The sequence below is a fragment of the Pangasianodon hypophthalmus genome, chromosome 13, assembly GCF_027358585.1.
Source record: "Pangasianodon hypophthalmus isolate fPanHyp1 chromosome 13, fPanHyp1.pri, whole genome shotgun sequence".
In the NCBI taxonomy this organism is placed as follows: Eukaryota; Metazoa; Chordata; class Actinopteri; order Siluriformes; family Pangasiidae; genus Pangasianodon; species Pangasianodon hypophthalmus.
The window spans coordinates 19,371,281-19,399,060 of NC_069722.1; the positions used below are offsets into that span (position 1 = coordinate 19,371,281).

The 27,780-nt window shown below is 40.1% G+C and overlaps 2 protein-coding genes across 12 annotated transcripts in view; one reads left to right on the forward strand and one right to left on the reverse strand.

The window, feature by feature from the left end:
* Positions 1–4,622, forward strand: part of caskin1 (CASK interacting protein 1) — a 133,915-nt gene extending 129,293 nt beyond the window's left edge. For all 10 annotated transcript variants that reach the window (XM_034309912.2, XM_034309914.2, XM_034309917.2 and 7 more), the window contains 2 exons: positions 1,649–2,072; positions 2,428–4,622. In XM_034309912.2, coding sequence (XP_034165803.1) covers positions 1,649–2,072; positions 2,428–2,524 — 521 coding nt within the window. In that variant the 3' untranslated portion in view covers positions 2,525–4,622. The remainder of the gene's footprint in view (positions 1–1,648; positions 2,073–2,427) is intronic.
* A 2,317-nt stretch (positions 4,623–6,939) lies between these two features.
* Positions 6,940–21,854, reverse strand: traf7 (TNF receptor-associated factor 7). 2 transcript variants are annotated; one of them, XM_026916976.3, is made up of 22 exons: positions 21,738–21,854; positions 19,778–19,912; positions 18,040–18,097; positions 17,309–17,400; positions 16,598–16,714; positions 15,459–15,551; positions 15,131–15,164; positions 14,015–14,198; positions 13,727–13,861; positions 13,491–13,602; positions 13,294–13,399; positions 13,092–13,165; positions 12,794–12,842; positions 12,200–12,327; positions 11,836–11,918; positions 11,658–11,697; positions 11,420–11,536; positions 11,040–11,162; positions 10,182–10,301; positions 9,918–10,049; positions 9,659–9,778; positions 6,940–8,903 (listed from the first exon to the last, which is right to left on the reverse strand). In XM_026916976.3, the coding sequence occupies exons 2-22, from the start codon at positions 19,871–19,873 to the stop codon at positions 8,889–8,891; spliced, it is 2,028 nt and encodes a 675-aa protein (XP_026772777.1). In that variant the 5' UTR covers positions 19,874–19,912; positions 21,738–21,854; the 3' UTR covers positions 6,940–8,888. The 2 variants fall into 2 exon arrangements, with proteins under 2 accessions (XP_026772777.1, XP_026772776.1); XM_026916975.3 differs by having other exon boundaries at positions 21,601–21,805.
* Between the last annotated feature and the right edge of the window lie 5,926 nt (positions 21,855–27,780).

Consider the following 27,780-nt stretch of genomic DNA (forward strand, 5'->3'; position numbering starts at 1 on the left):
TCAATCCAAACTAAAGAATAATATTTCACCACTCGAGAGGCTGTTCCTCCCAATCACTCCCCTTCAGTATATCCATTATTCCCCACATGAGCAATGATGTCCCCAAGAGGCATTATGGTGTCAGTAGGAGGTACCTGCTTTCTCCAAGAGATCTGAATACTCCAAACAGTTATTTGATGCATACACACAAACAGGCAGTCTTCCGTTGAGATAACCCTCTTGACCACTGGAAAAAACTTGCAAGGCCCTCAGCGTAGGACTGGTGAGTATCCTTGCACTCACCTGAGGCCTATCTCCTGTAAGATCTCCAGAGTAGGAGGGAGACCTCTCTCAGTCATGCTGTTTGTCTCCCGGAGCCTGTAATGTGTGCGAATGTAAGGTCGGCTATAGGCCAACTATATCTAGTCCATACCATACCATCTTTTGCACTAAATCAGGATCTTTCCCTGCTAGTGAATTGACATTTCATGCTCCTAAAAACCAGTTTGCCTCAGGCTGTCCATCATATACATGCTGCCCTACTGGTATTGCACCTGACCCTCACCTTCATCTTGCAGGTCTGAGCCCACAAGTTGGCTCTACGTTACCATGTTGAAGTGAGTCTGTCTGATCAGGTTATGTAGGCAGTCCGGTCACCAGGTGCTTGCCTACAGACACCCTGCCCAGGCCTGGCTTCAGGCCAGTAACCTTATTCTGGGCAGGGTACACTTTTTTGTACCTTTCCTGGGGGCTTCAGGATCCCTCTTTGTCTGACCCCCACAGAGCTGTTCGCCAAGGGTGGCATTGAGCTCCTGGTGACATACACAGTATTGCCATCCATTTGTGGATACCTGACCGTCATACCTCTTAGTTCCAGTGAAGAGAAATCCTAATGCTACAGCATAAAAAGACATTCTAGACAATTCTGTGCTTCTAGCTTTGTGGCAACAGTTTGGGGAAGGCCAGCAGAGCTTGGCTCTGGCAGTGGGATTATATGTGGTGAAGTACAGCTGTAGAAGTGTACTACTAAAGCTGGCTGTGGTCAACTAATCTCCACTGTTGGCCAGTTAAAAGATGCATAATGTGTTTTCATTTTTGCTACCGTAATGACGTGAATATTACTTTCCAAAAAGTACCTTCTGTTCTAGAATGTGTGTATATGTTTGGAGCTCCAGTGGCCCAATACCCCCAGTCAAATTCCATTGTTGGTTCATCGTTTGTTCTTTTTCTTTCCCCACATTGTTTCCACATTTTCATAGTCTTCATGGCTTATGTAGTTGATGTCTTAGATTAGATGCAATGGCTCATTTGTTCTATTATCAGATCTTCTTTTTGCTGATTGATCCTCATTGTTTTTGATGTTCTGTTTCAGCCATCCATTCTACTCTCCTACAATAAATCTAGTAGCTAAATGTCTTTTTATAGGAACAGTTTAACTAAAAATGAAATGCACACAATGTTCCTCTTACCCCAAATCTAGCTGGTCAGCCAATACATGACTGGTGTTTGAGGGTTGATGCTTTAATTTTGCACTGGAATTACAAAGCTATCAAATTAAATGAAGTCTTGATTTGGTTGATTGACTGCATCTGGGGTAAGGAAAACTTTGTGTATTCCTCATTTTGGTTAAACTATTGCTTTAATCTCCTTCTGTGTATGTTTGCTGCAGTCGAAGGGAAGAAAGTTCCTCCTCCGGTTTCTCCGAAACCCACTCCTCCACCCACAGCTCCCAAACCTAATAAAAATATAATTCAGAAAGTTGCTGTGACATCACTGGTGTCACCTTCCAATCAGACCGTCACCATAACTACCGCCACACCCCCTGTCACGCCCCCTAATGCAGTAAAAACACCAACATCACCAGCTCAAAGTCCACAAACTCCACAGACTCCCATCACTCCACCCATTAAACCACCTCGCTCCTCCATCGGGGGGGTGTCTATGGACGCTGGGGGCGGGGCTCCACAGACGTCAGAGGTCGCTGGAGTGACGAGTGTGGACGCGGTGCATCAGAAGATTGAGGAGACAAGTGCATCGCTCGCTGCAGCACTGCAGGCTGTGGAGGAGAAAATCAAAGAGGACAGGAATAAAGAGTAAGACGCATTAACACAACAAATCATCCACCTAACTCTGTAGTATCTGCTGCATTTATCTAGACTTGGAATAAAACATATGTCCTTAGATATTGTTCTTGATTGATTAAGTAAGATCTAATTTTTTTAGTCTACCATATTAGTAGGCTAGGGTTATGCCATGGTTGTTGTTATGGCTGTAATTGTGGGTGTCCGTGAGCTCATATTTGTGGATATTTGCAGATAGTGCTTTACTTCGAGTGTGTTACGCTGCCCTATGACGCAGTATGAGAAGATGGCTTCTCATCTTCACTCTATGTATGTGTAGTAGTTATACCTTTTGATATTGTCAAACTTGTGTGTGTGTTTGCTTTAGCTTGTTGGCTGAGAATAAGAGCACAGTGAGCATCCTGGACGACATTGGCAGCATGTTCGACGACTTGGCCGATCAGCTGGATGCCATGCTGGAGTGAAGAGCACAATACCTGAACAACAAGGGCACAAACGAACAACAACCTCCTTATGTAATCACCCTACACTATCCTCTCTTCCTTCTATTCATTCCTCATTCCAATAATCCTCTCTTTCTCTCCATCTGCCTCTGGTGCACAGCCTTTAATCGGAGGCCGAACCTTTTATTCTTTCAAATGATCAGTGAGGGGACGTCGATTTCCGCCTGTCGTGCGTCTCGCCTAGCAACCCGCTAATGTATATGAAATAATTATTATGGTATGTGTACATTGTGTAAGCATGAGAAAAGTTTTTAATCTCTAAAGAACAAAATCTCACAGTGAGAGACCTGCATCAATCAGTACAGTAATATATATAAATATAATTATATATAAAGAAATATATATAAATATTTTATTTTGTTTTTATTCCATGGTAAATGCAGTGTTATGTTCAGAACCTCTATAATGACAGTTTTTTTTTAAAGAAAAAAAGCTTAGTGTTGGATGTGTGCTGGTTTTCAGTGATGAGTTAAAATTTTGCTGTGTTTGTTTTTTGCTTGTTTTGCTGTGACCTTTGACCTCACCTGCAGCAGAATGGATGCCCCAAGGCTGTGTCCCAAATGCTAGTGTTTGATCAAACCATTCCTACTAGAATTTGTTAGAAGAGACAACTTTGCACTGTCATGGCCTATTTCAGGGCTAATTAGCGGTTAGCATACATGATTAGTGCTCTTGATATATCCTGATAGAGGACACAGGGACACTAAACAAACGACCTCCAGAGCTATGCTACACATAACATCATTAATGCTAAGTCATTACACCCTCATTCTCAGTGTTAAACTTGACACACATAGTGCATTATGGGTAACACACTGAAATAACCATTACGAAGAACCGCCTAACTAAGGAGAACCTAAAAAGGCAGACGTTCTACTAAGAACACTAACTCCAACGATTGGCACAGTGTTGACATCCACCCCTCTACCGCAACCTCATCCTACAGTGTCTGATTCGTGTGCCTTAACACGACCGGTGACCTCACACACACACACACACCAATCACGTATAATAACCAATCCTCCAGCTCAAGAAGATAATCTAGTAAATATTTCATTATAACTTAAATATTCGATTATTACGTAGTACACATTGTTATATTATTATAGATGTTTTCCAGAAAAACGTTATTATAATGATGTGTGTGCACCATAACGAGGGCTTTTAGGTGGATTTTTTTTTTATGAATAGGAATTGAAAATGAATTATATTGTAGTTTAATGAATTACGTTTGTACAGACATGTGCCAGTAATCAGTTACATATCACGATATACAACAATATTGTTATTGTGGACACTTAACTATCATTCGTACACCTTGGTTAGGCTACGTACGCAATGCCAATGTCCTGTGTGAAAGGTTGAAAGGACAGTTATCTCATAACTATCGCAAATAAGTCCCATATTTTGGATAAATGCAAGGCAGCAGAAGGAGCATGCAATTCCATTATTCCCATAACAGTAATACAAACTTCACAATAATATTGCAATCTGTGATTACGCTAGTTATCGTGATGTATAACCAGAATATCGGCACATGCCTAAAATGTGTAATGTTACTTTTTTAATGTATGTGCCTTGTCCAAATTCTGTTCTTTTTTTTAGAGTGATTGTGTAGAAACAGTGTACAGAGACATGAGTTTTTTTTTTCAGCTTTGTAAATAGCCAACTGCATTGCTTAATTCTTTATTAACATGATAAAATGCCCATGTTTTTATTTTTATTGCCTTTTATTCATCTTTCAGATTCTAAAAAAAAATAATGTGCAAAATATTATATATATTGGTTCAAAATGTTTTATTTTCACTGTTTGCCAGAGATGTTTATTTAAAAAGAAGACAACGTGAGATTCCCTGCACGGCTCACCTGTGTGTCTGTGTGCGTGTGCGTGTGTGTGTGTGCGTGTGTGAGTGTGTGAGTGAGTGCAGGCTGTATATTGTGTTCATGTTCCTGCTGTTGGTTCGTATTGAGCTGTGTTCATATCGCCATTGGGAAACGTGGTGTGCTTGCAGTGATGCACCAAAAAACCACCTGCTCTAAATAAATGTTCAACACATAATTCTGTGCTTTTTATTTTTTTTTAAATCATTTCTGATGTCAGCAGCATCCAGACTTCCTGGCCCACAGGCTGTGTGTATGAATGAATCCAGAAGTAACAAGACAGGAAAAAGATCTTCACCCTATACACTCACTCACTTTTATTAATTGACAACAGTTATCTATTATTAATTATCAATTAATATCAATTAACAGTTATCCTGATCAGGGTCATGGTGGACCTAGAGCCTATCTGTGCACCGTGTATACACACACACACACACACACACACCTAGGGGCAATTTAGTGTAGCCAATCCACCTACTGGCATGTTTTTGGGAGGAAATGGAGAACCTGAAGGAAACCAATGCAGACATGAGGTAGGGTGATCAGACGTCCTCCTCCTTTCTGGGCCGGCGTCCAGCCGGGATTTCTACATTGGCTAAAATGTCCGGCATTTGGCTTTGCTTAACTTTGCTTAACCTTGGTTTCCTTTGGTGCCCGTATGTTCCATGGCATCATCCTGCCACAGTCAACTTTTGTTTGAAAATCAAAATATGGTACATGAGGAGATCATGCACAGGAACTCAACACAGACAGTCACCCGAGCTCAGGATTGAAGCCAGGACAGAGCAGGGTGTCCAAAGCCCAGACCCAGGGCCAAATGTGGCCCGCGGACAGACGTTAACTGGCCTGCAGCATCCCTCAGAATCTATATGTAACAAACTTCAAAGATAGGCAAGGAGGAGGCGGGAACCGAACTCAAACAGAATGTAAAACACAAACGTAGGTCAAAACACGTGAGTCTCTCTCTCTCCCCCTCTGGCATCTCCACCTGCTCCTCCTCATCACACTACTCTGTGGCCAGATTCATGCCTCCGTCCTGACGTACACCCCTCCTCCCCTTTCAGCCACGCCTCCTCAGGCCAGCTGGCCCCGCATCCTGCGAGCAAAAGGAGAGACGAGGTGAGAAAGAGGGGAGAGAGAAGGAGCAAGCAGGGAAGAGAGGAGAGAGAAAGAAAACTGGTTGCCCGGTACCCGGAAGCGATCCCCCATGATGCTGGGCGATGGCACGGGACCTCTTGGCAGATGGCTCCTCCACTGTTCAGGCGGACGGCAGCGTGTCCTCTGTCCCCTGGCAACCGCTTCTGCACCACTGCCTCACTCTTCCTTGGTGCCTCCATCCTCCGGCAGCAGCGAGGGCTCTTCAACAGCATGTCCATCCTCCCTCCCGGGTTTCGGCACCAACGTAACAGTATGAAAGGTGACCCACTGGCCCACACGTTGCAGTTTTTCTTCCAAATGATGGTGGCATCAGACTGTGTTAATAGTTAGCCAAAATGCAAGAGCCTTTTTTCCCTCTGACTACACATGCACATTAATTTACTGAATGAAGTATTTAATCATGGCTACAGACAAAAAGCACAACGTTAACAGTGAGAAAGGCCGATTTCAAAAGAGCTGGAAACCACTTTCATGGAAAACCTTTTGTGAGTTCTTGAAAGAGAATCCTAACCCCCTAAAGTGGATTTGCAAGTATTAAAAATGACCTTTTACTACTAACTATGATTGTTAGTTTGTACAAATACCTTTGGTCATTGAAATGGGGGGGGCACACAAATATATATATATATATAAAATTTTTATATCAGTTACTTGACACTGAAACAATTAGGCTTGAGAACTATATCATGAGGTTTCTTTGATGACATAAGATCTATCTAGTTTTAGTTTCTGCCCCAAAGGCATTTTGAGGAAAAAAAACAGATGAGTAAAGAATCCATCTCATTCATGTTCATTACACCCAATACTGTACTTCATTTGTGCCATTTCAATCTCTGCGATTGTGTTAACGAAGGGGGCTAAAAATTATGAGCTCAAACAGAGATGGAAGCTATGGGAGTGTTTCACTCTGTGTAATCACCTGACACGACTGTCACTGATAGGCTGCATGAATCTACAGTCTTGGCTAGGAAAAAAAAACATCAGCCCCAGCCTCACCTCTTCTTACCACACCGTGTTTTTTTCTTATGACTTGGTGTTGCGCTTGGTTCCACCTTACGACTTTTGTTAGCAACAAAGAATCCAAAAGTGGATGCCGAAAATGAAACCTGATATGTGTCAGTAATCAGTTAAACAATATACCATGACATTATCACTTAGGACTTGAATAACATCAGGAGAGCTCATGTGACTTTGGAGTTTCATACAGAAAGAGTAACTGCTCCACTGTGCAGCCCTCCTTTGAGGTACGTTCTTTCATTTGCTCATTACAGCGTACAGCCCTTTTCAAAATGCGGTCCAATGTTGTACCATGTTAATAACAGACAAATAAGACATTCATCAGAACAATTTATTCAATATTGTGATAATGTCATGAACCATGATAAAAATGTAGGCAATTATCAACAACAATGGAAACGTATAATCGGCACTTGTCTACTGTTTACACCAGTACAGTGCGTTCTGATTGGCTGAGAGCAGTAGATACAATAACACAAAGGAGTGGAATAACTGAGTCAACGATGATTAACACTATATGTTAGAAGTGCATGTGTGACTGAATAAAACACCAGTGCAGTTCGTGGTGAGACGCCCAGACAGTTGGACCTGTTGCGGTGTGTATTCTGCATTACAGACACACACAAACACAGACACGCCAAAGCTGGAGCTGCTCATAGCACTGCTCTGTCATCAGCTGTAATACAGTAAGAATTTGGGTTAATAGTTCAAAGACCCAGTGTTTCAATACTGTTTAACACACCCTCCCCGACAAACGTTTACATCAAGAGTGTGCACTAGCAACACAAGCAGACGTGTTAATCAGCTCACTCGCTCGCTCGCTCCTCTGCTAGCTATACAGAAGAATTTTTAGCTAGCTACACAAGTTTAACTGCAGTAATGAATGCAGGACTTGTAGAGGAGGCAGAGCGATTTAGAAAAAAATCCTATATGAAGTATGTTATTGCTATGTATAAACAGCTTCATCCACCATTTCAAAAAGAAACAGCAGTCTAGAGTGATATTCACTCCATCCCTCATCTACTTCATTCAAGCTGATGAAGATGGCCAAGTGGACTCGATTACTAGGAAGTGGACAATGATGCACTGAAAACTTCATTTTTCCATCAACATGGTGTGCTGCTGATTAATTAGGTGATTAAGTATATACAGTAAAAAAAAAAAAAAAAAAAAAGAAAGAAAGAAATCTCACTTGGCAATATCAAATGTTAGTCACAAAGCTGCTCGTATGAAAAACCTGTGATTTGGCATCATATGAACAGGTTTTATTCATTTTTTTTCCACCTCCACTTACGGAATCATTTGGCTCTCAGGACTAGGTTTGGAAATTGGCGTTGCAACAGTGAATACTGATTAGCTGTTTGTAACTTGATCATGTGACTTTGCTAAAACGAAGCCATGAGCAGTTTGCTGTAGTCGTTGCTACACCTGCTCCCTCCATTTCCTGTTCCACACGGACCTCAGTGTCCTTCACCATGAGAGCTGTCCTCTTGCTCGTCCACATTTCCTGTCTCGCTCTCCGTCACTCGTTACATCATACTGTGCTCACATGCTGAGATTTATTACCCAATGTTTCCAACATGCTGGAAAATGGCATGACATCTCTGGCTGCTCACACATTCTCTGAAGTGTTAAACACTAACCGTGCGTCATGGCTGTACGTGACTCTGGCCTGTTTTGTCACATCACGTGGCTGCCAGTGTGAACACATGATTAATGATGAGCACAAAATCAAGGCTAAACTTGTGTAGTGAGCACTTCGCGTAACATAATTCAATCTAGAAGCAACTGAATTATTATCGAAGCTCTGTTCCCAGACCTGTGCAGGATGCTTCGTAAACAGTTTATAACGTTAGTGGAGAAAAGTTAAGGTGGTCAGTTCAGATGATCTAATTGCTGAGTCCTAGTAGAGAAGGCATCTCAGACATGCTTAATCACATCGTGACTTGCTGTTCAGAGAAGCCACCATTATAACCGAGTGAAATGTCTATATACAGAACCGTATATTCAGTCTCATCACTGCTGACTCTTACACGCTGGTCATTTGGAGTGGTTTAAGGCGATGCCGTAGTCCTGGTCCAAGGCTGTGTGAGCCAAGATAAGTCGTGTCCACATCACAAGAAACAGATCAATACAGGGAAAAAGGTCACTCCTGCTCAGGCTGCTGTCTTTAAAAGTGATGCAGCTTCACCACGTAATCACAGTTTTTACACACCGCTGGAAGTAACTAAAGGTCCACTGTGTGATTTTAGAAGTTGTTCCTCTTTTAGCAGGTCCACACCTGAGGAGAGAGAAGAGAGAAATGATGTTACTCATAAAAAAGGCAAATGATTAGATGATGAAAAGTAGTTTCACACTACCACTCATCTTCTCTAAGCGGTGTAATTTTTTTTCACCAGTTTTCTCCTCACTTTGATCATTTGCCACTCACCAGCCAGTTCTCCCTATCAAATGACAGTTACCGACCAGGGAGAGTGTGTTTTCGAACTGCTGCTCATGCTGCGTCACAGGGCAGTGTAACACACTCAGAGGAAAGTGCTACCTGCCCTCTTCTGCACACGAGCTCACACAGGCTTATGATTGGCTAGTGTCACTGTGATTGACAGGTGAGAGAGTGTATGCCATCCCTCCCACCCACAGAGCATGGCCAATTTTGCTTGGTTCCCGGCCCACGGATGGCTGTAGCATCGTCAGGAACTCGCGATCACGTGGTGATTAGGCCAAACGTTTGTCTGTTGCACCACTAATAAGTAAGCAACGTTTGAATTATGAAGCTTGCCCTTTTTTATGCAATCTTCACTCGCACTGTTGAGAGTCATATCTTAAACTGCTCACTGTTCTAAATACTGTTCTCACATGAGATGTTGCTATACTGTCCAAGGATGATCATTTGCTCAAGCTTTGTTACCAAACAGGTGACAAACGGGAGTTAAATTCAACAAAAGCACATAAAAAATTGGAATAAAACACAAGCTAGAGTTGGACATTAGTTGCCATTAGGAATAAAAGTGATGGAGCGAACAGAGTGAGCCCAACCTTCACAGTGCTGTCCACGGCTCCAGAAAACAGGCGCCCTCTAGAGACGGCCAGTGCGGTGACGCTGCCTTGATGACGCAGCAGAGTCTGCGTGCAGATCATGTTGTCCATACTCCACACCTGGCCAGTTAACACAACAATACACATAAAACAAACCAAAATAAATCAGTTTTATTCTTGACACTTAAAATGGCTAACATTCTGGTGAGAACACTGGACTAGTTGCACTACGTTTATATAAATGATTCTCGTTATTTACCCTAAGTGAGCGATCGTAGGAGGCACTGAACACTTTGGTCTGGTCCGGAGTGGAAATGACGGCCAGAGCGTAAACGGTCCCTACGTGTCCCGTTAGTGTGCGCACCTGCTCTTTAGACTCGATATCCCACACCTGGGGAGGATAGAGAAAAAAAATCAAACACCAAGAAAACACAAAATGTATATGTGTGAAAGTGAAAGGAGGGTGGCTGTCTACATTATGCAGACATGAGCTGTAGTATTTAGGGCAGAGACATGGACTCACGTGGATGAGGTTCTCATACGTGCCGCACACTATGTGGTGGTTGGTGACCGCAATGGAGTAAACGCTGCCCCCAGAGGTCTGGAGGACATGGACGCACTCAAGAGAACGAATGTCCCAAATCTGAGGGAGAGACAGACAGAAAGAGAAAACAATAGCAAGATTGCATGAGGTGTAGGAATGGAGATTGTGGTACAGGTCATTGTTTATTGTTCTCTGTGGAATGGCTGTTCCTGCTTTTTCCCTATCAGGTTCCTTTTTTTAAACCTATATGTGTTTAGGCTTATAAATACATACTTTTTAACATTTGTAAGTACAGCATCAAAAGACACTGTGTGTAAGTTTGAAGTGGATATAATGCCCTCGAAGTATTTTAAATAAAAACAATACTTATTTTTACAGCCTCACTGAAGGTCAAAGGTCGCCAACCGGCAGACCGCAGTTCATATGAGGACCCGAAAGTGGTAACATGAAACTCCACAAAAAAAACATAACCACTTTGTATTGTTTTATTTATAGCCATAAACGAATTCCTAATGGCTGCTGTTCTGTACCTTAGTAAGCAAGGAATTTTATGTAATTACACCTTTACAAATACCCCTGATCTAGAAGTCCAGCTGCTGTAAATTAGCCCATCAGAGAGTTCAAGAGATAATGCGTGAGAGCTAGTTAGTAGGCAAAGGGTCATGTGCCGTTCAGTAACAAGGACATTGCTAAGTATTTCATGAATAACTGCTGCAAAGCTGTTTATAATACTCTTTGCATGACTGAATAAAGTACAGCTTTAAACTGGATCCATGACAATCTATCAGTTTACCATGACATTTCAGTAGATTGTGGTAACTGATCATATTCTTTTACCTTAATGGTTTGGTAGGAACCACTATAGAGGTGATTCTGAGATGCGACCAGAGCTCGCACCCAGTGATTCAGACCAGTGAGCTCTTTCTTCAGCTTCAGCTCCGTGCCCACAATATCCCACACCTAGACACAAACACAAACAAATAATCCATGATGTAGTGATGATTCCTGTAATGTCTGAGGGCACTACCAAGAGCTTTTTCTGAGTCTCGTTTATGCCTAAATGCTTTTTGTCCACCCAAATATAGTGATATGGTGAAGCTTTCTGTAAGGAGACATTCATTTAATGTAATATACACATGAATAGCACATGTAACACAGTATATATGCATATAGAATGCAGTATCATGTATTATGTAGTGTCTTTCAGTGTGAGTCACCTTAATTGCTTTGAGCGAGCCACTGAAGAGCATGTTGTGTGACGAGACCAGCGTGCACACTGGGTTATCATGTGCACGGATTGTGTTCACTTTCTGCAAGTTCTGGATGTCCCAAACCTGCATGTGCACACGCGCACACACACACACACACACACAAAATGTGGTAAGCAACGTAAGCTGACGCTATTATTGTAAGAATGAACGTTCCAAAGGATGTGTTTGCATCAGGCTCACTTACAATGATGGTGCAATCTGCTGAGCCACTGTACAGCTTATTCCTGCATGAGAGAGAGAGAGAGAAGAAAAGAGTGTGTGAAAAAGAGAAAATTATTTGTGAATTCTCCTGTAAAATAGTTACTATAAAGATAAAGAGAGAGAGAGAGAGATGTGTGTGCGTTGGTGTCACACACACTCACCCCTGAATACACAGCGCTAACACAATGCCATCGTGGCCCTCCAGAGTTTTCTGGCACTTGTATGTGGTGCAAGTGTCCCAAACCTTAAAAGCAGAAAAAAAAATATATATATATTGACATAGCTGTAACAGTTATGTTTTTAACATCATCAGTCTTGATCCCAGTGCTGATGGTTAGAAGCTATTCTGGTGCAAACAGAGCCTCAAAGTCCCATCATGCTCAGGGCTGCGCTTATATGTGTATGCAAGTGAAAATAAAAGACATAGGGAATAAAATAAAATGACCTCTGACCTGAACGCCATCTCTATCAGCATTGTTCTACTTTTACTATGAATGCAAAGTGGACTTGTAAAACTTAACGTACCTTGATGGTTTTGTCTGAGGAGCCGCTGAAGAGCAGGTCACCGGTGGAGTAAACACACAAACACCACACCGGACCCTGATGACCCACAAATGTGCCTTTACACTTGAAGATCTGCTGCGGGTCATAGGCTAGAAAAAAAAAATACAGAAATTAAAAGTTATTATACATTGATTATTGATCATTGCTTTCCGATAAATGATCATGGAAGAATGACAGAACATGGGGATAAATGATAAATGAGGCTAATATAATGTGACAGAGCACGTGCTACACAACGGCAGGTTTCCTACATCACCATAGAGCGAGTTTACTTTAATGTGAGTTCTGATGTAAATGAAAAGATAAAGCCTCCACTCTGTTACTGACATATGTGTGATGTATAGCTAATGAGATAATCCCCTGAAAACTTGTCACAACTCTGACATTACAATAAGACACATTGGGTGTGAGCAGTGCGAAATCTGACGTGAGGTTGGATTGCAGTGCAACTCTTCAATCCAATCAGATTCCTGACTCCAATCAAAACAAAGCATCTGTCATACTGTCCAAAGACAAAGATAGACCATAAGGGGAAAAACCAGAGATAATACTCACAGCCGAGGATGCCCATGTTAAGCCTGGCATTAATATGTGAAAGCTCATCCTAAAAAGAGAAACATATGGTTATCATTCATCGTTTAATTATTTAAAAAAAACGGAATGTGCAATAAAAAGAAAGCATAAAAGCATGTTTTGTTTAAAACTAAATTCTATCTCTACTGCTAGCAATTAGTAATGCAATAGCATTCCAGCTATACCAAATAAAAGCTATCTCTATTCCAAATGAGCAACAAAACATTAACTCAGGAACTGATGTATACAGAGTGATGCGATGAATAATATTTTTCCTTACGTTAAGCATCGAGGCGTCTCTACGAAATTCCATCAGATCTTCACTTAGTTTACTTTGGTTCTCATCCAGCACATCTGCATAACATCACAACAGCAGCTCACACTCAGAACAAAGACCAGAACACCAAGTCCAACAGATAGCCAGAGAGAAATATATCATTTTGAGCTGTGTTTATTTCAAAAAAAAAAAAAAGTATTATTACCAAACTTGAGCTCCAGGTTTTTCTCGAGCTGGTCAAGTTTTTCTGACAATTTGCCCAGCATGGAGCGTAGGAAGGAAATGTCCTGATCTTTCTGAGCCAGAGTCACCTATAGCCAAGTGGACAAAGGGTGAGTGGACTAGATGAAGGTATAAGCAGGAATGAGACACAGGAATGTCCTCCATCACTCCTCAGCTTACCTGCATCTCATGGAAGCGATCGTCTGTCTGCTGCAGGAATTCCTTCAGCCCCTCAAACTTACACGCCTCCAGGTGCGTCTCATACGTGTCCTGATTCCCAATGAACGTGCATCTGGGAGAAAGACAAGAACCCAACGTGTCCAAGATATGCCACGATTAGTTCAAAATAAAAATGACAAAGTAAAACATGCAACCAAAACACACATTTAGATACAGACACACACACTCCTACTCACCCGTATTTTGAATGTGGGCACTTGATGTGTTCACACTCCTTCAGATGAGCCTCCAGGTTCATAGTGAGCAGGGGAGGACAGCTGGGATTATTCGGGCAGCGCACCGGCCGGTAGTCACAGCTCACCTCGTGATCTCTGAACACACACAAACGCACCAAAGTTAATGCTTTTCTGTTATGTTGCGGCATCAATACACACATTATTTGATGCTTTAACTCAACCTCATGCTTAAAGCAATTTCACTCTAATGACCTAACTATCAAATAAAATGCAGGAATATGTTCTCACTTTCTGGTGCTGAGTTTGATGGTGAAAGGGCAGCCGAGTGGATCCACCTCAAAGGCAGTTGGTTTTCCTGAAGCGGTGGGACGTACACCATATTTACAGTGAATGAAGAGTTCACCGATCTGCTCGGCCACAGCAATGTTGTTCACCACCACGGTGAGCTTCGAGTTATCCACTGGGCATTTCTCTATAAATACACACACAAAATCAGTTGCTCATGACTGCAATGTCTCACAAGTACTAGTCTGTTGTCTACTTCACTTAAAAATATGTTTTGAGGTCTCCAACCCTATCAAAAGTGTTGTTTTAACCGAGGGCAAAATTAATAAGCAAACAAAATCACGCCCATCATTTCAGACCCTATGTTATCATGTGTGTTACATTTTATTTCAAAATCATCACCAAAGAGCAAAAAACACCACCCCAAGACTTTCTATAAAACAAATCAGTGGTAATATTAAATAAAAGGTGCATAGTAAAGCTTAGTAGCAGGTAAATTCTGTCATTCTTTTTTATGAGATCCAAGACATCCATTTAACAACCAGTTTGTTTAACGTTCAGTAAAATAAATGTTCTAATAGAACTTTCATCCTTTGTTTTTCAATTATTCCTGAAAATCCTGAAAATTACACCCACTGACTGACCTGCTGTGGCACTTTCTCTAAGGGTCATGCTTGTTGTCCAAGAGTATACAGTATAAACAGTCTACGACTTCCACTCCCATGAAACACACTTATCTATTAATGTTCTAATAGTTCTATTAGTGTATACAGCCAGTGTTGCTAGAATAGGCTCCAGATTCACTGTGACCCTGACCAGTTACTGAAGCTGAATGAACGAATAAATAAAAGAATGCTGCTCCCTTCAATTTTCAGATCAGGCGTAATGGCAACAATGCAGGCAAACCGAGTGCTTTATAGGCTACTGGTGGATTAACTTTTATTTACTACAGTTCACTTTTTTGGGCAGACTTGGCCTGCTGGGTAATTACAACACATCTTGCTAATTACAATGCATGATTGTCCGTGCATGTCCAGACAGGAACAGGTTTAGAATAATTTTCCTACACAATGAAGCTTTAACTGTGAAATGTGTGTAAAAATAAGATAGGTCTCTTACCGGAGGTTAAGGCACATCGCCTGCAGAAGGTATGCTAGAGAGAAAATGAGACAGGTATTAAAAATAACAACAACAATAGTTTCATACTGCTATAAATATGCAACACAATACAGAACATATAAACAACAACATTCCTAGATGCCATCATACTACAATTATGTATAATTTCTAATGATAATGTACATCAGCCCATTTACTACAATGTTTTTAGTTAGGCATTTTGCTAACAGATAGGAAATCCAGCTAATCCAAAGTAAATACGGTTTAGCACAGTTCTACTGGGCATTTACTAAATACCTCGAGCTGGGGTTCACACAGTGCGACTCACCCCACATGTGGTGATGACGGGGTCTTTAAACACGTTACAGCACAGCTGACAGCACAGTTTAACTGAAGGCTGCTCAGCAAAAACCTGCGGATCCTGAGAAACACAGAGAGAGAGATACTGAATTATCATTAAAACAACAACAACAACAACATATAGTTTATTTATACAGTATACAGGTGTTTAAAAGCCCAACACAGCTGCTGCATTTAATACTCTCATGTCAGCACCATCCCTTTGCATTGAAGCATGTATTAAGGGGCTGACACTCTGTGCAGAGCAACAGAGGCTACAGTGAGTAATTGTAAAATTAATTATTCACTAATTAATAAAATAGATGGTAAGTGAACTAGCAAAAACAAAGTTTAGTGTTGCTATAAGACAATGATCAACGATGGGAGAGTTACTGTTACTACCACACAGGTGATTCTTTTTCTATAATAGCACTTTTTTTTTTACTCTTATTCCACAGCAATTTGCCATCAATTACAATTTTTCAAATGTATTAATGAATGTCACGTCATACTTTTTTATCCCTAGTTACATTTAATGTTGTGGATCATTCCCAACCTCTTTTATCTCTCTATTGAGCTTAACGAGGGAAAAAAATGCAGTTTGCCAGGTTACGGAGAAACTGGAAAGTGCAAAGTCATCTGAAAACCTAAGATATAGTTACAAAGCAGTCTCCTTCTAAAAATGTTAAATAAACTTCTCCTTATAGAATGCTTCACCATATTAATGATTACACATTTTTCTCTGTTAAATAACAGCACAGTTTTCATTTTTGTTTATTATTAGGCTTAGATTATATGTCCTTGTGTATGACCTGTTGCTGTATAAATGATTACATATTAAAAAGAGCGCATTAATATCAACAGATTTAAGAATTCAACAGCGCTGTGGGATAAGATTGTTGTCATCTTGTGAGCGTGTGAAGCTGGCAACACTGTGTAGAAGACAGTACTAACAATAAAGCACTTTACTGTTGCATTTGACAGAGAGCAAGAGAGCAAGACAGCAGTGTGAACCTCCTGTCAAACTCAGCTGGACCGTCAAAGGCAGGTGTGCTATTAGGATTGTGAATCAGCACAAGACTGTGTGTGCACACTACGGACCAACATGGAGCGTGTCTGCGTGCTTACCGTATCCTCCTCTTCTTCATGCAGGGAGAAAGTTGAGCGCAGGGACATGTTGGACTCCGAGTGAAGAGAACGAACGGAGATGGCCGAGTCCGAACCACGTGAAGTACCGATGGGTGGCTATACACACAGACACACAAACACACATACCCAGTCAATTCTCTACATTTGAGAAGCACTGTGTAGAACACTGAGCTGAAATGATCTTGTGATTCAAATGAGTAATGTGTTCTGAATTGGCAACACATGTGATCGATTAGTCACCGTTTGAGTAGATGAGGATGTGATTTGTCAAACTGAGGTTTGGAAGAGATTTCAGTTTGATATTGCATTGATATCTCTCAATGTTTCATTGTTTCATAGAAAACGGCTTTTCGCTTGTTGCTTGATAATGTAATGAAAATATGAAACATTTTATTGCTCTTGAGTATGCTTATAAACTTATATTGCTCTTACACTTCAAACATGCAGCACTGCTTTCTGAGTAAGTTATGCTAAGCACTCGAGCTTTAAGATGGCTGAATCTTCTCAACCAAGGTAAAGGGATGTAGGGAAATTAAGACAGCCTGTGAACTGAATGTACAGTTAGCTAGCTTGTTCAATTGTTAAATCAAAATTTATTGATCAAAAGCAACTGAAAATATTTATTTCTACTGACCATTTTTTTGTGCAATTCAAACAAACACAGCATCAAGTTTTAACTGCTTTAATTACCATGCCGTCGTCATCGTCTCGAGCGGAGAAAGTCAGCGTGCTGGAGGTAGAAGGTGTTCGACGGTGCTGTTTATAATTACTGGATGTCTCAGCTGAAAATATCACACCGTGCAAATTAGTTGCATTAGTTAAAAATTCTCATTACAGCAAATCTATTTCAGACAGAGGAACTTCAGAGTAAGCAGTGGCACAAATCAGGTCAATACTTCTACAATATTTTTATTTCTTAATTTCTGAAAAAAAGAAGTAAAAAAAAGTATCTATTACTATATAATTACTTATAACACAGCACTGCTGAATTCTCAATTCAAGCAATTACAATCAGGACTCAAAAAACATAATTTTGTAATTTTTTTTTTTTTATTATTTTAGGTGTAGTGTTCTCTAAGTATAAAATGTATCATGGTACAGTTTAGTTTAAAATTTCATCACCTCAAATTTTTTCCTCATAAGTAATGCAAGAAATAGTGTGTGCTTCAAAATTATTGCTTGTTAACAATAAAAGCTATGCTATAAATGACGGATAGTATGTAAAAATATATAAAATATTAAAAAATCAGCTACATTATCACACCTGCTGACCAATAGCAAGGCAAAACTGTGGATTTTGGTGAAGTTTGGTTCGAAACCATTGAATCCCTAGTTAATTTATACTTTTATAACACAATTAGCATGAATCTAACGTTTAATCTCCTCAAAAGGAATATAACGTTAGAAACTGTTGAACTCACCTTTGCTAACTGGGGCAACTCCTGAAAACGTCGGCCCGAATGTGCTCTCCATTCTGACCTGCAGAAACAGATATAAAACAGACAAGTTAACTATAAACAAATGTATAAATAAATACAGATTTTGTTTCACTTCCCCTTCACGCTGCTGAATGTGAAATGGGTTTCTAAAAGAGCTGGAGGATAAGATAAAAATAAAAGAGTGTACTTGATAAAATGTTAACTCGGTTTAAACAGCTAGAACGTTAATTGGTAACAATGCTTCGGAAGTAAGGAATAACATGCGAGAGACCATGTGGTTATCTGAAAAATAATCTTTGCATCGTGCTGCAACCCCCTTCAGTGCAAGATTTTTATATTACACAGGGTCTGAAGTGTGTTATGCCAATGATTACAACGTTTAATTTATTAATGAATGACACGTCACACGTTTTAAAGGTTTATAGGTAGATTTAATGTTGTGGAATGTCCGAGAGACACTTTGGCTCCTGTTCTCTCCTGCAGCTGCAGTACAGCTGCAATAAACAGTTATTCTCTCACCCGCCCCCAAACCACTCTCTGTGTCTCGCTTAAAAAAAAAATGCGATCTGTCATTTCACTGTCCTGAAGTATTTCTAGTGCTGGGAAACTTTGCCTACAACAATCAGAGAGTTTTCTGCCACTGAACAGTCTTCGAGACAGGACTTTGCAGTTTCTCATTGGCTACGTTTACATGCAGCCATATTCCAAATACGATGTTTATATGCGTCCAGGCATCGGAATATAACTGTATCTGTGGCTGAGTTGCCGTTCCTAAATACCCAAACTACAGCTAAGTGTCTGTTATCACCCACAATTCCTTGCAGACTGAATTTTCGATTAAAACAGGCATGTTCCAGGGGTGGGAATTAGAATTTGGGGAATAAGAATATTGTCTTAATCCGAATCGGGCAATCAGATTGCGGCATTTACATGACTCAATACTAATGAGAACATTGCCAAATTCTGATTAATATTAGAATATATGATGTATGTATGTAAACATAGCCAATGACATCACAACCTGTGTCGGTTTTTCTCTTATTTACTTCGAGGGAGAAAATAAAAGAGCCTGGTGAGGGAACAACTGTTAATAGCAGCTATGACATAACAAACATGTCTCATGGACATTCCACAATATTAAAACTTAACTATAAACGGCTAAAAAGTATAACGTGTCCTTCATCACACCACCTTGACTGTTGATTACTTTCCTGTAGCAGCACATCCTGTCATGTTTTATTCCTTAGGTAATTTATCTACTAAATTACAGGAGGCAGGAAGTAAGCTACAGCTGGTCACAGTGGTATGCTGGATGTGTAATCTGACAGAGCATTTGCAAGGCAGGAACTGAGTGGTTACGGTGGCATAAAAAGGGAACAAAACACATTCAGTGAAAACACTAGGCATCATACATAAATTTATATCCATATCATTGCTTTGTGTTTGCTGTATGACTCTCCGTTTATCTCTCTTGTTATTGGAGTATACAGATAGTCTAGTCCATGTCTGCAGTGTACGTCTGCTAAGCAGGAGTTGGCCAGCTTTTCTGTTTATGCGTCTGTTTGACTAGGTAAGAGTTCCAAATGACTCAGGCAGTGAGGGTTTTATTTCTTGGTGATGAGACATTATTGTGTAACAGGTAGGAGTGGTTTTCTTCGTCATGTTGGCGATACAGTCACTCCATTCTGGGTACAGCCAATAAAGAAATAAAAATGATTACCGTGTGGTTGATATCAGACGAACAGGCGCTGATGCTTGCAGTGGATGTCGCTTCTCCTGATAAATGGCTGTAGTGCGACGTTTTACCAGAGCTCATAATCCATCAAACGCTACAAGGAAGAAAGGCTTTCACAGCCTGCAGGGAAAACAGTGACGTTAAAGTTACAGTAAGCAGGACAGTACGTTTTGTACAAATCATACACCAGCTCAGATACACTCTATGTCTTCATGCCTGAAAGCAGTACAGCCAAAGAGTCTGCCTCAGATTCCTCTAACGCCGAGCCACATGCATCATATCAGCTGCGGCAATCAGTTCACGGTGTTATTACTGTTGCTTCACACACACACACACTCAATTTCTAAACATCAGTTTATGAGTTAACAGTGTTATTATTTTTGCTTCACACACACACACACACACACACACTCAATTTCTAAACATCAGTTTATGAGTTAACAGTGTTATTACTGTTGCTTCACACAAACACACTCACACACACTCAATTTCTAAACATCAGTTTATGAGTTAACAGTGTTATTACTGTTGCTTCACACACACACACACACACACACACACTCACACACACTCAATTTCTAAAGATCCGTTTATGAGTCCGCTCACGCTGCAAGACCAAATAAAATCGGAGAGTCTGCAATCCATCTGATTATAACTATCAACTCTGATAGAAATTTATCAGCGACGGACAAATTACACGGCGAATCCCCAGCGTTATTAAACTGTGGATTTTTCATTATTGTGAATCTGTGTTCCTCACTTCCTCTCTCTCACACTCTCTCTCTCTCTCTTTCACAAGCACACGTACACTGAAATGCTTCCTTCACACTAATAACACCAAACAGCAATCTAACCAAATTTAACCAAATTGACTTGGCTGCAATATTAAAGAAACAACACACTGTAAACCACAGCGCTGGCGAATTCTCGATTCTGATTGGTCAGAAGGTGTTGATTAATTTTCTATAACTGCAGCTCGGACAGTAGTGCCAGCTGTAACGGTTATATTAATGTGCTCGTGTGTACACGTTTGTTTGGTTTTTTTTTTGGAAGGAGTCTCCAGTGTCAGCACTTTGTAACAGTCCGATTGACAAACTGCTGCGGTATAAGAGAAATCAAACACTTTGGGGCTTAATAATTAACTTCTGGATGCTTCACGTTGATTATTTTCCTCTATCAGCATGCCTGTGAGTCTTTACTTACCATATCATAGCTGCTATCAGCAGAACTGAACTTTCTGTGCTTTACAAAAAGGTATCAGGGTCTCACAAGACACACAATTACACTAACGTGTGTCTTTAGTGTAGTGTGTAGTTAGGCTCATATACAGAAATAAATACTAATTTTAAATATAAATACTGAACTTTTCATTAAATTTCTAAAAATATTCCCGTCTTTATCAACTTTAGGATGTTTTAGTAGTATTTGTTTTTTGTAAAATTGTGAAATTAATTCCCTCAAATCTACAGTTAGCTCTAAAAACATCTTGTGCTGTGGGAAAAATACACATACAAAAAAAAGAGAGATATAACGTTAGCAGACGCGGCTAACACGCCAAATCAAAACAAGCCAAATACAGGCTTTAAGTCACACACAATAAAAGCTAGTTAGACAAAAAGGTGCGTTATAACGCGGTAATAATCAGTAATAAAGGCGTAAAACCTTTTTTTAAACGCCAGTCCTGCTTTTACAGAGACATCCATTCCAAACACACACATTAGCTTTGCTGCTAACAGTCTGCGCGAGCGAGTTAGCTTAGCACAGCTGTCAGTGTTATTTCCCAACCACCTTCAGCTAAGCTAACTTACCAACTTGGTTTCGGCCACGTTCCGCAAAATCCAAACATGACAACAAGAATGACTTCTACAACACACCTCGACTCTATTCTACTCCTTTACCCAACATTTAAACATGTACCATGAACATTTTTCTAAGGATTCTTTACCAGTGCGCGAAAAGTCTGCTGCGAAAATTTTTCATCTTCCCTCATAACGCTCACGCCCTCACAACACGCGAAGACTTCTGGGAAATGGTGTACACAAACGGCTCAGGCTGAGTAACACATGACTACAGTGAGGTCCCTAAATGACTACAAATCTCAGAGTTCATATGGCGCATGTACTTATGAATATTCAAAAAGCTAGATGGGGTGATCATGAATATTCATCAAGTAGAGACGTGTTCATGAATATTCATAATGAAGCTACGTGTTCATGAATATTCATGAAGTAGATGACGTGTCAGCAATGGTCATAAATGGAAATTCCATGATTGCACTGTAAAGCTGCAGTACAGCTGTATGTCTCTGTCCAGGTTCCTTTTTTTGGTTGTTTTTATGACCTCATACTGTGTAATGGTATTTCTAGTGAAGTATTATGGTATGAATAAATGTGACAATAATTATTACTACACCACATAAGCCTATAGAGTGGTGCAAACACAGGAGGGTGCTGTTTGATCATATCAGTGGTGTAGCATTAAATCCAATCTTTATTCATTTCAAAATAAACCTTCATTGTTTATAGCATTACATATCAAATCTGAATGTATAATATCTTCGGTATTATGACTGCTTCATTCTTATCCGGGCTACACAGTGAAATGCGCAGCATTATATTATCTGTCTTGTTTTCTATATTGTTCTCTTTGTTCACGTTTGTGTTAGTTTATATACACCTAGGCTAAAGACATTCAAACTCAATTTTTCACAGCTCCACACATTTCATCTAGTTTTTCAGTGTGTCAAAAATTAACATACACCTTGTTAATATTTGGTGGCATTGCCTTTTAATGGCATGAACTTGAAGCCAGTGCTTGGGGTAGCCTTCAACAAGCTTCTCACAATACTTTGCCTGAATTTTTGCCCATTCTTCCTGACAGAACTGGTGTCACTCAGTCAGGTTGTGGGCCTCCTTGCTCAGACATGCTTTTTCTGTTTTTCACTTTGTTGTTTTTAAGCCACTTTGTTACAACTTTGGAGGTATGCTTAGGATCATTGTCCTGCTGGAAGACCCAATTGCGACCAAGTTTTAACTTGGGGTTTAACTGAATTTAATTTTCTGAAGTACACCAGTCCCTTTTCCAACAAAAACGCCCCCGTGCTGCCACCCCCATGCTTCACAGTTGGCATAGTGTTCTTGAGATTAAAAGCCACAGTTTTTCCTCCATACAGTACAGTACATAGCATTGATCATTATGGCCAATGCCTCCAAAAGGCTGGTGATCACCTGCAAACTTTAGTCTGGCTTTTTTTCATGCTGGTCTTTGGAGTAAAGGCTTCTTCCTTGCATGACAGCCTTTCAGGCTATGGGGATATAGGACTTTCTTAATGATGGATGTACCTACATTGATATGTGATGCCTCCAACTCCTTCACCAGTTCCTTTGTTGTTGTCTTGGGATTCAGTTGAACCTTTCAAGTTTGTTCCCTGAGAGTTAATTTGTGCCTCTTTCCTGAATGATGCAGTGTTCTTGGTACCTTCAGTTGTTTGGAAATTGCTTCATCGTTTTTTTTCTGAGGCCTTGCTTGGATTTTCCAATGGTATCAAAGGCAAAAAGACAAAGGTAGGTGCCTCTAAAGGTAGGTGCTCTCCAGGTGTGCCCCCATTAACTTCTAATTATGACAACTGGCGAATCAGAAGCTTCCTGAAGTCATTGCATCAATTTCTGGAATCTTCCGGACTGTTTAAAGAGACAGCCAACTTGGTGTATGTTAACTTTTGACCCACTAGATTTCTGATATAGTGAGTTAAAGTTTTTTTAAATTACCGCTAATGTGAACAAAATAGATACTCCAAATTATTCGCAAAAAGAAATGTATCATAACGTGAACAACTGAGATCTGAATATCTTTAGCCTAGGTGTATGCAAACCGTTGGCTTCAACAGTATACTAGGGGAATATAAAATAAAATATAAATTTAAATAAAAAGTTTAAAAAATCATTAACACATAGCTCAAAGCCAGTTTTACAATTTAGCATGTAATCATACTGATATTTTTTATCATTAAAGTAACATTGTTTACTTAGCATACCATTTACTTTTGCTTTCCTCCCTTCCTTTATTGTTTCACAGTTTTAATGTCAAACCTATTTATACTAGTACCTATTTTATTATTCTTCCGGTTTGTCATATTTAGCACTTTGAGCTGCCTTTTGATTAACTGGGTGAAATAATTATTATCTCATTATAGGAACGGTTAGGCCAAAAATTGGCCAAAATTTAGCCACAAACCTCCACCCAAATGTACCCAATCAACCAAAACTATTTGTTTTTGCTTTTTTTAGGAAGCTTGGCAACCATCTGGGTGAGACCAGAGATGTGTATCTGGCCCGGCATCCTGAGGGAAGCAAGAAAGGAGTCGTGAGAGCGGGAGGTTCTTACTTTTATGTGGGTACAAGCAACAAACAAAGACCACATTTATTAACATGATCATTAATTTATTTATTAATTAATGTTTTTTGAGGCGAGTGTGGTTATGAGGTAAAATCTTCCATTAATTGATAGCTACATTATCCTTGCAGTTCAAATGCAAAAGTAAAGAAGCAATCTTCAGACCCCAAACCTAGCTATCTTGGGTAATTTGTGTCAAGGGCCATGGAATATTGTGTACGTTTCATTTTTGGCCGAGCTGCTCCTTTAATGATCTTGTGTTGAGGTTGTAATCTGGTCACACTGCATGTTTCTTTTCACTGTGCAGAACTGCTTTCACCCCTTCACACAGGACTGCCCCTAAGAGCACTAAAGGGCACTTAATGCCATGGATAAAAAAAAATATTTCAGCAGGCTTCCATACAGTTTGAGGTTCCATTAGCACAGCTGCAGTCCCACTCTGCCTTTGTGTTAAGTAGGTGAAGCGTTAATCCTGGCTTCCATAACTTCCTGACACAATGAATTTTTTTTTTTTCTCAGAGTGAAATGTATTTATAGGCATTAGAAAGTCACTGAAATGTCTCGGAGAGGCATTAAAGGCCCAAACCCTGGAGCAATCAGTTCTCTAGTCACTCTAAACAGAATCACTCTAGTCCATTAAACAGAATCATTCAGTATAGTGAAAATCCGAGCAGGAATTCAACACATATATGATCCATACTCACAACACGCCACACATTTAAACCAAATATTATTCCGTTATTCATCTTAAAGAGTATAATTCAGTTAGGATGCCCAATGTAGTGTGCAAGTGTGAGTGAATGCATTGGGAATGCTGAAGTTTGTACACAGGGAAATTGAGAAAGTATGGAAAGCTTTTGCAAAAGTTTGTTGATAAATTACACCTCTTTCATAAAAATTGAAATGTTTTTGTATTAAGATGATATGAGAAAGAAACCTTGAGAGGAAAGAGACTCAAAAGGGAACCCATCCTCATCTGGGTGACAACAGATAGTGCAAGTATACATACTTTCCTTCTGTAACTGTGTACTACATGGTCAAAAAGTGCAACTGTGTAACCAGTAAATTCACTATAGTTTTAACATGAAGTCTAGTTCGTTGAAGTTATCACCTGTTCACTGATGGAGACTTGAGTGCAAAACTGTTTGTGGCAATTGCAGTTCTAAAACTATCATAACAATTGTAGTCCTAAGCCATCATAACAAAACTGTTCGTATCAATTGCAGTCCAAAGGCATCTTCATGTTTTTTTAGGTAGTACTATCCACAGTAATCTCATGTATATTTAGGCTGTCCATGTGGGGCCATCATCAGCAGCAGTGAGTGATTCCCAAGTGATGAGAACACCAACCAGAAGTAGGGCATCAGGCTGGATCAGGCAGGTCCGGAGAGCAGAAGGGGTCAGGATCACTGGTATCTCAGGAGTAGCATGTGTAGCTTGACAGAGAGAGAGAGACAGAGGGAGAGAGAGGGAGAGAGAGATCATTAGGTATGCTAATTGTCACGTAATGGTTAATGACAATGTACATTGTGTGCAGAGTGCAAGCAGGGACTCTGGCAAGACAAGCTATGACAGCATAACTAAAACGTAGAGCCCGAAGGTAACAAAGACACGAGGGCATACTGGGACATAAAGCGGCCAGACACTCCACCATCAACAAACCTGAGTGAATGCATGAGAGCATCCTGGGCATCCTGGGACATAAAGCGGCCAGACACTCCACCATCAACAAACCTGAGTGAATGCATGAGAGTGGGGGGGCGACAGTATCCATACAGCCCAGTTCACCTAAACACCCTATGCCCATGAACCCTCTAGATGAATCCTCTGCTCCTTTACCTAAGAAAAACTATTCACAAAAGGCTTGACTAAACAAATATGTTTTCAGACTAAACTTAAACACTGAGACTGTGTCTGAGCCCACAACAATAATTGGAAGGCTGTTCCATAACTGTGGGGCTTTGTAAGAGAAAGCTCTGCCCCTGCTGTAGCCTTCACTGTTCGAGGTACCAACAAATAGCCTGCACCTTTTGATTGAAGTAGGCATGACGGATCATAAAAGACCAAAAGTTTGCTCAGGTTCTGCAGCACGAAACCATTCATTGCTTTATAGATCAATAGTAGTATTTTATAATCGGTGAGGAATTTGATTGGGAGCCAGTGCAGTGTGGATAAGATAGGGGTGATGTGGTCATATCTTCTGCTTCTAGTAAGGACTCTCGCTGCTGCATTCTAGATTAACTGGAGCTTGTTTGTGCACCCACTGGAACATCCAGACAGCAAGGCATTACAATAATCCAACCTAGAGGTAAAAAAGCATGAACTAGTTTTTCTGCATTGTGTAGTGACATTATATTTTTTATTTGAGCAATATTTCTGAGATGAAAGAAGGCTATCCTTGTAATATTATCTACATGAGCTTCAAATGAAAGACTGGAGTCAATTACTGCTGCACATGATGAAATACAAAGGCCAACCAGAGATTCTATGTAACTCAGTATATATTCACAGCCTACAATCAAAGCCTATAATGGAAGCTAATGCTTGGGAAATGTCTAATCCATGCAGGATTACAGGATTAAAAGCCTTGTAACCCAGAATCTGGAGTGCCATTAATCTGATCACTAAGTATTTTCAGACAACATGTAGGACTGAGATAAATGTAGCATATGATAAATTCACAGTTTGATATCTGTCCATCCAGAAATCTTGGCTCTATCTGTGGATTGTTTTATGGGTTGCTTTTTGGGTTTGATCCAGATATCAGCATGAAGATTTTAATTAACACCAGTTGAATAAAGTGACAATTTATGCACAGCAAAATGTAGCAAGTTTTCTATAGCTGTCAATTGTTGCAGCTCTTTTGAGCCTTTACAAGAAATACAACACATATACAGTATGAATAGCCAACAATAAATGAAATAAATACAAGGATCTCCCAAAATATAGTCAGCGCCAGAATTTATGGCACTCTTTAGAAAAGAAGAGATATGGAATGATCCCAATGCCGTGATTACACATCAATATAACCTTTCACCTGTGACTTTACATCTAAATGTATATTATCACAGCTTATAATAAAGGTTAATGGAATATGCAAAATGTCTAATCTGTGCAGGATTACAGGCACCATAACCTAGAATGTGGAATGCGCTAATCTGAGTCTTTTCAGAGAGTGGCATGTCACAGATATATAAGGTTGTGTGCACCATTTTGTGGGCTCACAAATTTATTGCCATACAGGCTTTGTAGTAAAACATACTATGTCATATTAATTATAGAGTTTAGGTTGTTATGATGTGATAATGAGGTGTGAAATTGTTTAAATTTCATTATAACTAGTTTAGGATCCATATGCAGAACGGCTTTATTGACAATACCAAAACAGTCTAAAATCCGAACAGATAGACCAAGCAAGGGTCATAACACATTCAAGTATCAAACAACAGAACCAGACAATTAATCCAAAGACTAGTCAGAGTCCAAAGACAAGTCGGCTACTATAGATACAGTACATTATTTCCGCAACTAGACAATTGGCAAGACTTCACAAAGAGATACTGAAAGCTATGAGCTTCTAAATGTGACCTCTGCTG

Coding starts and splice junctions, on each gene's coding strand:
- traf7 (XM_026916976.3), bottom strand. CDS start 19,873: ATGAGCTCTGGTAAAACGTCGCACTACAGCCATTTATCAGGAGAAGCG. Junction 13,603..13,726: donor TGCCCACATTCAAAATACGG/GTGAGTAGGAGT, acceptor TCTTTCTCCCAG/ATGCACGTTCATTGGGAATC. Junction 10,050..10,181: donor CGTATGAGAACCTCATCCAC/GTGAGTCCATGT, acceptor TATCCTCCCCAG/GTGTGGGATATCGAGTCTAA.